We start from the raw sequence: 15,368 nt of genomic DNA, 5'->3' as shown, positions 1-15,368 counted from the left end.
CATATCATCACTCAGATGTAACAGTGTGTATCATATCATTCATCATATCATCACTCAGGTGTAGCAGTGTGTATCATATCATTCATCATATCATCACTCAGGTGTAGCAGTGTATATCATATCATCACTCAGGTGTAGCAGTGTGTATCATATCATCACTCAGGTGTAGCAGTGTGTATCATATCATCACTCAGGTGTAGTAGTGTGTATCATATCATCACTCAGGTGTAGTAGTGTGTATCATATCATCACTCAGATGTAACAGCATGTATCATATCATTCATCATATCATCACTCAGGTGTAGCAGTGTATATCATATCATCACTCAGGTGTAGCAGTGTGTATCATATCACTCAGGTGTAGTAAATATGTATCATATCATCACTCAGGTGTAACAGTGTGTATCATATCATCACTCAGGTGTAGTAAATGTGTATCATATCATCACTCAGGTGTAACAGTGTGTATCATATCACTCAGGTGTAACAGTGTGTATCATATCATCACTCAGGTGTAACAGTGTGTATCATATCACGCAGGTGTAGTAGCGTGTATCATATCATTCATCATATCATCACTCAGGTGTAACAGTGTGTATCATATCATCACGCAGGTGTAGTAGTGTGTATCATATCATCACTCAGGTGTAGTAAATGTGTCATCACTCAGGTGTAGCAATCAGTATCAGATTGAGATGTCACTATCGCATCATCACTGAAGTACTCCGATGTAGCAATCAGCATCATATCGTAACTTCATTGTGGCAATCAGCATCGTGTCATAGCTCAGGTGTGGCAATGTGTATCATGACTTGTTTGATGCATGTCACCATCATGATCATATTGTAATAGAATCAGTTAATTCACAAGAAGTCTGTTAGTCACAGGATTGTCTGGTTTCACCTTGATGACTTACAAATCAGCATCATATGGCAGGAATGCTGCATGGCTGAGTTAGGTAATAAACAAACCCCCCAAAATTGATAAATTCCCAGCAAATACACATTCTTCAGTATGTTATACCTGTTACCAGTTTAGTTTGAGTTGTAACAAAGATCAACAGAATGTTCTAAGATGTGCTCATGCAGTGACTGTCAGAGTTATGAATGTAATGGCTGACAGTCACAGAATGATGCAATCAAAAGATTCACACATACCAGGACTGATAGAATCCAGAAGAAACTGTGGTGATGTAATAATATCTAGTGAAGAACTTGCAGTTAGCATGTTTAACATTGGCTCACCGAATGCACCTTGGTCTGACATGGATTCTGTTATCAAGGGCTACCTTTGACCTTTGTGTATCAGGTGATAACTCCGTGTATTTCTGGTGGACGTCAACAGACTGGACTGTCAGTGTAGGGGATCGTGCCTCACCTCACGGCTGGTGTACGGTGTGACTGGCTCCTTGGTGCCAGTTGCTGACAACTCACTACTCTAGGACTTGATCTTCAAGCTGTGGTACTCTTTCACAGCATTGTTTCACTGTTATAATCCTTGACAGCTGACGATCCAAAAGCATGTTTGTTTTCATAAGGATTACATGCTAGATTGACCAGTCTCCATTTAACCCTTCATCCCATTGTCTTTCCAATGGCATAATGGACACATGGCTGTGGTGTTTGTTTTAAAAGAAGCATCGTCAACGAGGAAGCAGAGCTTTGTTTGAAGACATTGTACCTTGTTTAGAGACATGGATGCCAATATAAGCACTCCAAGCTCTCAGTGACAGAAATACTTCCTTGTGACCAGAGCTTGTAAGCAGAAGTGGTTCTCCCTACAGTGGAAGCAGATAGCTGTTTGTTTTTGACTGTTGCCTCACTGAGCATGTCCCTGGTTTTGTGTGTCTTCAAATAATGACAGTAGGCTCTCATTCATCTTTCAAAATGACCTCCAAAGAGGGAGATATGGTTACATATACCATAGATACAGAGTAAGTACATCCAAGAACTGGCTTCATCTGGTTCCTACCTACATCATCATGAAATCTGAAGTCATTACGTTTCAATAACCTATCTCTTTTTGTAACTGAAATTGGGGGATGTTTCCTTGGGGTAGATCATTTGACTAGAGTAAGAAACTTTTGCAAAAGCAATTCTTCTATTTTTTTTGTCATTGAATTCTTTATACCTGTTACAAGAAATACTTATGGGAAGGGAAAGGCAAACATAAAACATTTAGAATGGGGGGAGAGCAGACATCAGGATGCAGTATCTTTTTCTTTTTACTAATCACCTGAAAACAAGATGAAAGGGACTGGACACAAGTTACCCAACTTAAAATACCGCTCCCAAATATTTGCATTTATTCATTTTCAATTCATTACAGTTTGAGAAGGAATAGAGGGAAAAGTATCAGGAAGATGAAGAGAGAAAGAGACATAACTTATGTGATCACTCATTTGTAAATGTGTTCATTCTGTTAATAGTCACATCAGGACTTCCAAGCAGCATTAATGACAATGTGAAAGTCAGGTTTCACAGTACTTTTCAAATTTATTATTAATATCTCTTTGAATAGGAAGGGATGCACGTTTTCACAAGCATTTCCACAGAATCCTTCATGTTGAAATGATTGAGATCATAGTCATCACTAGTCATTTATCTCAACTTTGTGTGTATAACATTATATGTTCTTATTCCAAACAAGTACTATGATGAAGGGACAGGCTGCTAACACTTGAGCACAACTTGAAGCTTTGTAACCAAGGACAATTCATTTGGTATCAGAAATATCATTCCATGATCTAATTGTTGGTGGAAAACAAGAATCATACGAAAGCCTTAACCTTGTAGAAGGTAAGATATTGTTAGCAAGACAAAGGTTGTAATTAGATCTTGATCCCACATTTTCTGCAATTAATCTTTTAAGTAGAGAGGAGCTGAATTATTTTGAATTTTATAAAACAGACAAAGCTGTCTCCTTTTTCTTCGTTCATTTAGTCTTTCTCATACTTCTGATTTTTCCTCCTATTTAATAGTTAATAATAGTGTACAAACCATTTCTTATTCGTCTCGACATCCTCAAATTAGGCAGGATTGTGTTTCCCCATGAGAAAAAGAAAGAAGCACATAATTATAAAATAGACATGGTTTGGTATATATTAAATCCCCACTCAAGTTAAATTTGTTCAAATTAAACTTTACCAATTAAGAATTGTAAACCAAAAGTCACTGTGTTCTGTAATCTGATTGGTTGAAAAACATGATCAAATGGTTTTAGATTCCCGGAAACTGCCAGATTAGTTACTGCGTACCGACATGTAGAAATCTCGCAAACAATTGTTTTGTTAAGTCATCAACAGTGGTGACATCATTCAAATCATATTATGACTTTAAGTTAGAATGACGTCACAAATGAGCAACTCCAGATGCTACCATGGGAACCAGCTGAAACAGCCTGCTGATGACACTTCACTGCTGCACCTGTACTCGATGTAAATGAGTGCAGACAGGAAAACCCTTTGGGTTACTTTTGTGTTTACAATGTCGATAAAAATCATGTGTTGGCCAATTTCCAGGTGTTATTGAGTATTTGAAGCACAGGGATATTTCATTTGGAACCAACAACGTTAGCTAGGAATATTTCATTTCGAAACGATGCCGTTGGTTCCAAATGCAATATTCCCGTGCTTCAAATACTCAATAACACCCGGAAACTGGTCAACACATGATGTTTATCTCCTAATTAAACCAATTTCCGAATACCAACCAAAGCATCCCATTGTTACGTAAACAGTAATGCCACTGACAAGTTGCCATATCCTTCAGTCAGTCATCTCCCTTCTTTTCATAAAAGGCCCATGTCCTGATGGGCCTGTGTGTGAAATATGCACTATGACAAAAACCATATTTTAAATCTCCAAACTGTCATCATCATATGTTTCAACGTTGACACTTGGTCAAACAAAGTTAAGTAAATGTCATAGATACTTGAATCTTCAGGCAAGTGGAACGTCACACTTTCAACGTAATGAATGTACGAAAGGTATGATGGTAAGCAGGTTATCACTGAACAACATCCAACATTTTGACCAGTTAAAGATAACACAATCAATATACACTTCATGCTGTCATCAATGTGGTGTTATCAAACTTGTGTCAACAGATGTAGGGAAAAAGAAGTTTGTCAGTGATTTACTATATTGATTAATTAGCTCACCTAATCTCACCAGCTGACTGGAAATGAACTAAGTTTATGTCATAGCACCTTGTTTAGTTGTCTCTCGTCCAACTGATATATGTTGTATCTAACATAAATCCACATTGTTCAAAGAATTGAAACTATTTTATCAAGGTGAGACTGCACTTTATGGGTCCGTGGAAGTAAGGGTTAGGATTAGGTTGGGCATAGGGTAGAGTTAGGGGAACAGTGATGTTAGGGTTAGGGGAAGGGTTAATTGGGGAAGACTGAGGCCTGTAAAGTGCAGGTGTCCCTTTTATCAATAATATTTGCAATGGTGGCCATGTTGAAAATTTTATTTTATCCTGTTACTTAGCATTTTCTGTGTGTATACAATTGTTTAATTAACTATGTATAATTAGAAACACATATGATATGATACCTCAATTAGATTCCATTCTAATTATATTAAGTTTGGTAAGGAGATATACAACAAAATAGATTTTGACCTGTTCGGGATAATGTAATCGAAATACACACTTCACGCTGTGTTATCATAACCTTGAGTACAAATGTCAACAGGTGTCAGGAAATAGCAACAAATTGATTTCACTCATGATTGAAGTGTCGTATTCATATGTGTTGTTGCTGAAATCTGGATATTGTGTTAAGTGGTATCTCCTGGAATACATAGCTAATGAAATTTTCCAAATATCCTAAAACTAAAAATATCGGCATTAATCAATGAAGCAAATTGGACACTAATTAAGTCAGAGATAATGTAACCCAGACCTGAGCAGTATCTTCTTTCAAGTGGATTATTTTATCACATGGGTACATATAAACATCATCTACATAGAAATACATAAATTCCAAAGCATTTAGTTTCTGGTGAACTAGTTATTCATTTTAAGTCAGTGTTTCTGATTTGCACCTCACTGGTGGTTCATGTCATCTCCTGATGGCTCATGTTCAATTATTGCCTTGGGGCCATTAAACTCTATGACAACACAAATTAATTGTGGCCATAGAATGATATTTTATACCAGCAGGTGTTTGTAAAGGTCTGCTCACAGGTATATAGTCAGACGGAATTGTGCAGCAAGTGTAAAATTCTGAACGCATGTTGATATCACGGGATTGCATGGTCATGGTGATTTCTATATAACTGATGACAGAAACAGTAAAAGAGGAATTGGTATTAAAAATACTTTTCTATTATTGCATTTTGTGCAGTGTTCAAAAACAAAGTTAAAATACATTGTTGAAATGCTTCTGCAACAAATTTGAATGAACTACTATGCCTTTGCAATTTACTTGGTGCATTTAGCACGACGTGATACCTATCAACATCTGATCCTCAGTATCCCGTGCTTAACGTAAGAGGCGACTAATGAGATTGTCCTGTTGACATATGTCATTGTATCCCAGATTGATTCTATTGTTGATCACTGGATTGTCTGGTCCAGATTTGATTATTAACAGACCATGACTGTGTAGCTAGACCATTGCTGAGTGTAGCATTAAATATATTAGACATCAAGCAAACAAATAGCAAGACAATAGTTAGTGAGTAAGCTCAGGATTTAGCTTTGCCTTAACTGACAGTTCAGACTAAATCATCAGTTTGATGTGGTATGATTAATGAAAGGCTAATCAGGGCTAATTTTGGTTTGAACCCACTTAGAATGGTGTTGACAAATCAGGAATGTTTGGTCAGGGGTTTATCTTGATGTGAACCCATCAGTGACAGTGGCATGATTGGGGCATCTCTGCCCCTTACACAGCATCAGCTGATACACTGCATCTTTGTTTCAACTACATGTGATGTTTTCAGTGTGTAATAAACCCTTACTCTCTGTTTTCGTGACAAATTCTTAATACAGTGGAAGCAGTCTAAACCGGCACTCACTGGGACTGAAGAAATAATCCAGTTTAGACAATGTGCTGGATTATGGAGCTGATGATATATGTACAAGCCAAGGATGGGACTGAGAATATATGGCAGTGTTTACAACTTGCCAGATTAGACAGATGCCGGTTTTGACAGCTTATACTGTACTTAACTCTCTGTTTTAATGACAGTTCTTCATACTTTACTCTGTTTTCCTGACAATTCTTAATACACAACTCTATTTTTTTGGGGTGGTTGGGTAGCCTAGTGGTTAAAGCGTTATATCATCATGCCGAAGACATGGGTTCGAATCCCCACGTGGGTACAAGAAAGCCATTTCTGGTGTCCCTATTGTGATATTGTTGGTATATTGTTTAAATGGCATAAAACATCATTCACTCACTCACTCACCTTCTGTTTTTATTACAACTCTTAATACTTTACTCTGTTTTCCTGGCAATACTTACTACTTTACTCTCTGTTTTATTGGCAGAACTTACTTCACTCTCTGTTTTCCTGGCAATGCTTACTACTTTACTCTCTGGTTTATTGACAGAACTTACTTCACTCTCTGTTTTCCTTGCAATACTTACTACTTTACTCTCTGTTTTATTGGCAGAACTTACTTCACTCTCTGTTTTCCTGGTAATGCTTACTACTTTACACTCTCTTTATTGACAGAACTTACTTCACTCTCTGTTTTCCTGGCAATGCTTACTACTTTACTCTCTGGTTTACTGACAGAACTTACTTCACTCTCTGTTTTCCTGGCAATACTTACTACTTTACACTCTCTTTATTGACAGAACTTACTTCACTCACTGTTTTCCTGATAGTACTTACTACTTTACTCTGTTTTATTGACAATGCTGAATACTTTACTCTCTGTCCTTTAGGGAGTGTAATAGCCACTTGCTGCAGAATGGTAAGGTCCACCAAAATGGCTCTGTCCAGCACGAAGTATTGGTTACAGAAACGGAAGAGAAGGAGAAAACAGAGAAGTCTCCTAAGGTGAGATACAGATGTGTTCATGGGAGAGACGGGCAGGGAGACATGTCTACCATTTGTTGAGGGATTGCTGGCTTGTAACTGATTTAGGAGAAACTAGTGCATTGTTAAGGATTTGTTACAAATGTAATGTGTTCGATGGGTAGATAATGTTAGTAATTATGCGTTGAGAAATTTATGCATTTTTGAAGAGACAGTTGCTTTCTTTTTTAATCGTCATATTAAATACAGATGTTCATGAACAATATTGTTTCCAGATAGTGATGCAAGACCACACGACAGAGAAGGTGGTATTTGTGGTGTCTGTGGCAACAGTCAGCTTTGTTGCACACTGTATGATCTCTGCTCAGTACCTCATCCCATACTTCTACTCCATCACAGCTCCGATAGTGCTGCTGATACGGTGTATCATGTACATGTGAGTCCCTTAGCTCATTTGTTGTACCCTCTCCCGTCCCCCTCAGTCTAGTCTCACTCACTTCTTGTACCCCCCCACCTCACTCAGTCTAGGGGACATTCGGGTAAACTAGTGGATGAAATGTTTTCACTCGTCAGGCCACAGACTCGAGTTTGAAAAAACTACATGGGTACATTGTGTGAAGCCCATTACTGGTGTCCTTTGCATGTTAGTGCTGGAATATTGCTAAAAGTGGTGTAAAAAACATACTCACTCAGTCACTCTTGTACTCTTGTTCCTTCTCATGTCCTCCCTTACCACCTCTGGCCAGGACATCAAGGACTGGTCAATCCTGCTGATATCAAGCCTGTACATTATGATATCAGACTCTGAGTAGTTCTAATTCCAAATTAGAGCTGATATAATTTCAGGATAGACCTCTGATTTTCTAGCACAGTATGTTTATCTCCATTCTACCATATTAAGATTTTGAAAAAAATACAGTGTTGGAAAATCAGAGGTATATAACATGATTATATTCCCCTGACTGACTTTGATTAACCAATCACAATCTAGTAAATGCGGAGATCATGGTAGAATGAATATCAAATAATAATTTGTAGCCTGACGTGAGTGTTGACCTCAGTATCCAGCTTGTGAAATTTGATACTGGCTACCAAATTTTAAAACAGACTAGTACCCTTGTCAGTACCCTTGAGATTTGTTGAATACCCATTATGAATATTTACCTCAGTTATTTTGCTTTACAGGTTGTGCAAATGGCAGTATTTTTTACTAGATTTCTGTTATTATGGAAACATCATGTGCTATGTCTTTATTTGGTAAGTACCAAGTAACAAGTGAAGTTACTGCTGCTTTAAAATGTAAAATAAAAATACATTCATTTTTTTAAAGTTTAACAATTTCACAATAAGTCTATTTTGTTATACAACATGACTCTTTGGACTAGTTTAACCTCTCATTTTTTCTGATGCACAGAAATCCTTTATTGGCACCAACTGCCATGTCAGAATTTAATAACAAATTGTAAACAATTTCTTAGTGTGGCATTTTAGAAGTTGGCATGTACAATACTGATAAATTTATGGCTGCATTTGTAGATTACAAAGTTATATTAATTTTTGAATGCAGCATTTTGGTACAGATTGTTGTACTGTTGTCTTGCAGCAAAAACTGAACCAAAGCATCGCACTCGAAAACAAATAAAGGACTTGTTATCCACAAATGTGTGCATATTGTGAACATGAATCGTTGTTGTTTCCAGGGCGTTTCCCCAGCAGCCGCAGTACTTCGCTGTTTTGTTTGCACTGTCCAACGGCCCCATCATGTGGTCAATTATCTTGTTCCGAAACTCCCTCGTTTTCCACAGCTTTGATAAGACTGTCTCCATATATATCCACATCCTGCCAGGCCTGTTGTCTTTCGCGTAAGTCTAGCTGCAGTACTTTTGTTTTATATCACCATGTCACTTAGACAAGCGATGCGCTGGAGAAAGTAGCTCTTAGTGCATTTAGTCGGCATTTAGTCAATCAAATCAATGAAATTAGTGAATTAAATTCAGGTCAACAGTTATGAAAATAATCATTGTATGTTTGTCTATGTTTTTCAGTAATGGGACTTGAAATCTCAACTCCCAGGGGATCATACCACTCTTGAAGCCATACGGCACATCAAGTTTGTCTTTTGGGGGTTATTTTTTAATGTGTTTCTCAACAATCAAGCTGTATTGGGGCAGTGGAGGTAGCCTTGTGGTTCATTCGTCACTCTGAAGAGCCAGGTTTTATTCTTTACATAGGTATATTGTGTGGTTGCCATTTCTAAATCACTTTATCTGTGACATTTCTGGAGCGTAGCTGTATAAATCCATACTCACTCCCTCACTCACAATCAAGCTGTTTGACAGTATACTGTCAATCATCCAGCCCAGTCATAAGCAATGACCAACATAGTGAAAAGAAAATGACATGCAGTTAACAATTTCAGTCATTTGGGTCTGACTAATCCACTTGATAGCTTTAATACATGATGGCCATTTATTGGAGGGAACCAGTGCTCTTTCTTGGTTTGTTGCCCCAAAGTAGTGGTGACCAGCAAGGACATGTTCAACTTGACCATAAGCATCTAGACCGTAAGCATCTTGACCATGTTCAGCTTGACCATAAGCATCTTGACCATGTTCAGCTTGACCATAAGCATCTTGACCATGTTCAGCTTGACCATAAGCATCTTGACCATCTTCAGCTTGACCATAAGCATCTTGACCATGTTCAGCTTGACCATAAGCATCTTGACCATGTTCAGCTTGACCATAAGCATCTTGACCATGTTCAGCTTGACCATAAGCATCTTGACCATCTTCAGCTTGACCATAAGCATCTTGACCATCTTCAGCTTGACCAAAAGCATCTTGACCATGTTCAGCTTGACAATAAGCATCTTGACCGTAAGCATCTTGACCATGTTCAGCTTGACCAAAAGCATCTTGACCATGTTCAACTTGACCATAAGCATCTTGACCATGTTCAACTTGACCATAAGCTTTCTTGACCATAAGCATCTTGACCATGTTCAACTTGATCATAAGCATCTTGACCATCTTCAGCTTGACCATCTTCAGCTTGACCATAAGCATCTTGACCATAAGCTGTGTCTTAGTAACCAGTGCTTGTTGTAAGAGGTGACAAACGGATGTCAGGCACACTGGCTTGGTTGACAGCTGTCTTCGTATCCCAGTTTACAGATCAATGCTCATAATCTTCATTATCTAGATGTTTGGTCCAAACTCGATTATTTACAAACTGTCGCCATACGGCTGAAAGATTGTTGAGGGCATGGTTAAACAACAAACAAATCCTAGAATATTTTTTGTGTGGTGTTTCTTTAATGTTCCCAACTTATTGCAGCAGAACTTCTGCCTCTAAAATTCTGAATAAATATGAAATAATCTTTGAATAATTACTGTATGTTACACACCAATCAGAATTCAACATAACACTGTCAATCTCCAGCATTCTTTTCTTGTCATGTTTACTGTGAATATTCAAGTAATGAGACTACTGTCTGTTTCAGAATACGATGGTTCCCAGAAGAAACATCTCGGTTGTGGTACATGAGGATGATGCCTGACTTTGCTGACTGGTCCTTTGCTTGGCTGATCGGCGTGCCCATAGGGTGCTACATGGTTCATGGTGTAAGTAACTGGTCCACCTGTCACAACAACATGCAGGTTAAGTTGAAGCGGTTGCTGAATTTCTTCGAGAGGCATGATAGAAGTTCTATGGGTAGTCAACTTCTTCATTAATTAGTGTGATATTTTGGCATAGGTTCTAACACTGTTATCATGCAAGTGATACAACAATTTGAAACGCGGAGAAAATATACATAACTGCTTACTGAGTATATACAGTTAATAAGGTTAATGTACATTGGATATCTGAAAGTGATTGGAGCAGAGTGGGCTGATGTACATTCTGGTAGATTGTGATTAGAGTAGAGTCTATACAGTTGATGAGTTTGATGTACAGTTGTAAGTAGATAATTAAGGGTGAAGTACACAGTTGTGATGACACAATGTGGAAGCCAGGTGCACAAGGAGGAGGAGGTATGGGTGGATTACCGGCAGTGGTCTTTGGTTAGAAGGTGACAGTGCAAGGAGATGAAATAGCCTTTATCATAGTGTGGTTGAAGCGTTGGATATTTATTGCTTCAAGGAGTTTCAAGGGCTAGCTTCGTGTGGTCAGCAATGGCAGATTTGGAGTCGTTTTTCTGGACTGTGTGTTTGTGTTCTTTAATTCAAAGTGGGAGTGGATTGGATGTTTCACCAATATAGGAGTTTCTACATTCACTTTTGGTGAATGCTGTAATCAGTAGTCAAGGAGAAACAGTGATATGTCAGTTTCACATACAGATGATGTGGTGTCACACAATTGATGTGAAGGTGTCACACAATTGATGTGTAGGTGTCACACAGGTGATGTGTAAGTGTCACACACAGGTGATGTGTAGGTGTCACACACAGGTGATGTTTAGGTGTCACACAGGTGGTGTGTAGGTGTCACACTAGTGATGTGTCTGTGTCACACACAGGTGATGTGTCTGCATCATTCACAAGTAATGTTATCATCACACAGATCCTTATATTGCCTTTGGTCATGTGGACAACAGGGGATTCAAACCACGCACCTTCTGATCCAAACATGCTACAAATGTATTGTGATGCAATTTCATTCCTGGAACATTTCCCAGGAGACTTGTCAGTTTTAATATTATGATATAGTGAATCATCTCAAGTTTTGGATATCAACCCTCGATAATAAATTTTATATGAAAGTAACTATGAGAAATTTAACTGCTCAGATAGCAATATTTACAGTGTCCAAAACTTAATGACCCTGAAGCATTTTTTATCATGATGTATCTTGGGTGCCTGCAAAAGTGTGGTTTCAATGAATCTTAAAATGCATCATGTTTCATTTTCAGGTGTTTAACACAGTGCTGGTGCGAGTTATTCTGAAACCTCCACCAGAATATCAAACCATCTTCCGCCTCCTCACAGCCAAAAAGGATAGTACAAGTTACAAGTTGTTTGACTTGTGTGGACCAAAGTAAGCTTAACCACTTAATAGTGTGATTCCTTTTAGGTTACACTTCTGTACGTTAACTTTGTTTAGGGTACATACGTTTCTGTACACAGAAACATACCCGGGGAACATATATGTAGTACCTGGGGCATAACCCTCTAGTTCACCAGAAGTGATCCTAAGAGCCTGTTTCAGGCTAGCAGACTCCAAAGTATGTTTGGCATTTTGGGCACTGATGTTATTAGATATGTTCCAGGTGTATTGTGAATAGTTTAAGCTCATTTCAATCTGGAAGGACCAAGGTGATTTTGTGCTGATTTTAGCATCATGTCATAATGGAAATAGTGTGTATTTGTCACAATAAAATTGAAGTGGGAAATTAATCAGTGATCTGACATTTGAGAATAAATGGATAGTTTGTCCTTATCTGATTCACCAATTTGTAAACATGCCACTCAAAAAAAGTGATCTGACATTGTTGTTGCAGGCATCAATACCTCGTGTACCAGGTGAGTTACATGATCTTCTGTCTCCTGTGTCTGCTCCTCACCATACTGTGGTACAACTTCTTCATCGCCCACTGCGTCTTCCTCTCCTTTGTCGTGCTGATAGCCACCTACAATGGTGGTTGCTACTACTTGGATGTATTCAGTGTCTACTTGTTGAAACAACACTTCAGACAGGAAAAGAATATAAAAGCAACCAACTGTGATACAGCATGATATGTTTGTGGATGACTGCTCGTCATGTCTGAGTGACCTTGAACTTTAGACAGTCTTTTCTCTCACCATCCAGAATATTAGTTTCGGGGATGTGATTTTGATGAAGGCGTTTTATCTATGAGATTAATCCAGAGTTTCCTGAAGTCTCTACTCAGTATTTTTTCCATCTGTTATTCACTGATGAACTGAAAGAAATTGTGCAAGAGTGACAGTGAAAGTAGATTTACTTGTTCCAGACTTGTGAACTAAGAAAATGATCTTGTTTGGAACTGAAGTCAAGTTCTGGAGACAACTTTTTTATTGCAGTTTCTTCCTTTGGGGAATATCAGTGACAAATTGTGACTGGGGATCTCTGCTATTTTTCTGACAACAGATCGGGTCCATATTGACCATATTGGTCGTGGGATGCTGAATCTAGGTCTGAATTTTGGTACCTGGTTCTGATAATTTGTATGAACACTTGACCCTAAAATATAGTTGATGAGTTCAGAGGTACCAATTATGTTAGAGTTCAATTATTTATGTTTTTTGTATAATGTAAAGTAATATTTTATTTAAGTTGAAGCTCTTGATTAAACATAAAAAACTCAGAAAATGTTACATTTTATGAACATTGGTGAAGCAATCAGCAAAATAATACAGTTTTAACAAAATTCAGCTAAAAAAGATGTCATTGTCATCTCCACTAGATGGGAATTTGGACATGATGAATATTATTTTCAATGATACAGCGTGTCAGTTGCTTAAACTGATACCATGAGATGGCCATGTTGTGACATGTAAGATATGTTATTTATGGCTACACTTTCATAGTAAAGTACAGATTCTAGTACCATTGTTGCTTGGATGGATGCTGCAGTTAGTTTGCTTACTCTGTGTGCTGGCAGTTGCGTGATTGACGATGTGAGTTCGATTTCTGGATGGTACTCAACCCAACAGATGTACATGTACATAAGAATCTGTACTTTAGTGAATTGTAAATATTACAAGATGGGCCACTTTCTAGATGGCATTGTCAATTCATGTTGTGACATGTTTTAGAACATGGTCTAAATATTGATTCAGTTTATTGCCTAAATATTTGCATATTACCTCATCCATAATGTTCACTGGTTGAGTGCCTCATACCACCCTGTGTTGTTTTATGTTCATTTCCACATATGTCAGTGTTCAACCTAAACGTGAAGATACGGGTTAGAACTGAACCTCAGTAACCCATGCTTGTCATAAGAAGTGACTAACGGGATCAGGCAGTCAGGCCTGCTGACCCATTTGTGTGGATCAATGCTCATGCTGTTGACAGCTGGTTTGTCTAGTTCAGACTTGATTGTTTACAAACTGCCACCATATAGCTGGAAGTTTGTTGAGCGCATGGCAAAACTAAACCCACTCATTTGCCCCAGATGCATGAAATTGATATTATCTTCTTTGAGTGGCATTGTAGAAGTTTGGAAGTACAATATGAAATAAACTTTATGGATGATAATTTCTGGTCTTCACGAGAGTGACATTTCAATACAAATTCTTTTACCGTTGTCAAGCAACTGTACAAGAATGTGTATCAAAAGGTCACAGTCATGAACAAAAGAAGTCGTCAGCCATAGAGTTTGTTTGAAGTTGATATTATTATGATGTGACCTGTATTTTTAGATAACAAGTCCATCCCAGATGGTCATGTGGTACAAAATATGTTCTCAGTACAAAATATTCACTGAAATATTCACTGTATTATGTATTTGAGTCATTTTTCATGATTTTTACAAACTATTCAAAATTATGCTAAATTTGTGTACTATTTTCATAAACCCTTTCCATGATGCTCATGTTTGTAAAACCCTCAGAGTTGTAATTAATACAAGTGTGTTGTGAATTTGATCTGATGCCTGTTGCACATCATACTCAGTAGTAGGGTGGTCAGTACAACAGCATTTGAAGACTGTCCATACTGTGACCATAATCCAAGTAGTAACACAGAGGAGTCATTTCCTACACTCTTATTTTAAAATTATAATCAAATTATTTGAAAATGTAATAAAGATTTAAAATAAATCAATAGTTGCCTGACTGCTTCATTTTTAGGTTATAAAAAGCGAAAAAGACAAAAAAGAAATCCCTCAGATAATTATTTTGATAATTACAACATAATTACATGTTTTACAAAGCTCTCTTAAGTCGTAAGATCTGATAACTTTTGTCATAGCTTTTGTTCCTCCTATACTGTAACATAGGACCAGGGGTACAACAATTTTTTTAAAAGCCACTTGCCTTGTGGCTAGTGATTTTTCCACTTTATTATCCTACTTTATTATCACTGTGAAATTTAATAGCTACATTTTGAGAAGATTTGAAATGAAATCCAAGTTGATTTGCAGTTTGAACCCTTGTGCAGAAATTATCTAGTAGCCTGTGGACATGTAAGATACCATTATTTGATTGCCATAATGAAAATTGATTTGTCTGGGGTGTCAGGCGATGGGAGTTTTAAAACCCTGAGGAGGTACGAATGCTATGAGGAAAATTACGAGAGCTTTGTGAAACAGGGCCCTGGATGAAAATCACCAAGGGAAATACCTACTGTCTTTAATTAATGATGTAATTTTCCTGAAAATATCAGAGTCTTCAAT

The 15,368-nt window shown here is 37.7% G+C and overlaps 1 protein-coding gene across 5 annotated transcripts in view; it reads left to right on the top strand.

Annotated features, from left to right (window-relative positions):
• The window catches only part of LOC137265385 (uncharacterized), a 32,656-nt gene extending 17,859 nt beyond the window's left edge, over nucleotides 1-14,797 (top strand). For 3 of the 5 annotated variants that reach the window (XM_067800780.1, XM_067800782.1, XM_067800783.1), the window contains exons 3-9: nucleotides 6,913-7,027; nucleotides 7,282-7,442; nucleotides 8,192-8,263; nucleotides 8,707-8,868; nucleotides 10,512-10,632; nucleotides 11,922-12,046; nucleotides 12,510-14,797. In XM_067800780.1, coding sequence (XP_067656881.1) covers nucleotides 6,913-7,027; nucleotides 7,282-7,442; nucleotides 8,192-8,263; nucleotides 8,707-8,868; nucleotides 10,512-10,632; nucleotides 11,922-12,046; nucleotides 12,510-12,744 — 991 coding nt within the window. In that variant the 3' untranslated portion in view covers nucleotides 12,745-14,797. Of the gene's footprint in view, nucleotides 1-1,311; nucleotides 1,934-6,912; nucleotides 7,028-7,281; nucleotides 7,443-8,191; nucleotides 8,264-8,706; nucleotides 8,869-10,511; nucleotides 10,633-11,921; nucleotides 12,047-12,509 lie in introns of those variants that run through there. The other 2 variants (XM_067800784.1, XM_067800781.1) reach the window with 2 other exon arrangements.
• The last annotated feature ends 571 nt before the right edge of the window (nucleotides 14,798-15,368 follow it).

This window comes from Haliotis asinina, chromosome 15, assembly GCF_037392515.1.
Source record: "Haliotis asinina isolate JCU_RB_2024 chromosome 15, JCU_Hal_asi_v2, whole genome shotgun sequence".
Taxonomy (NCBI): domain Eukaryota; kingdom Metazoa; phylum Mollusca; class Gastropoda; order Lepetellida; family Haliotidae; genus Haliotis; species Haliotis asinina.
The sequence above is the reverse complement of the archived record's forward strand: the minus strand, read 5'-3'. Positions and strand labels throughout refer to the sequence as shown.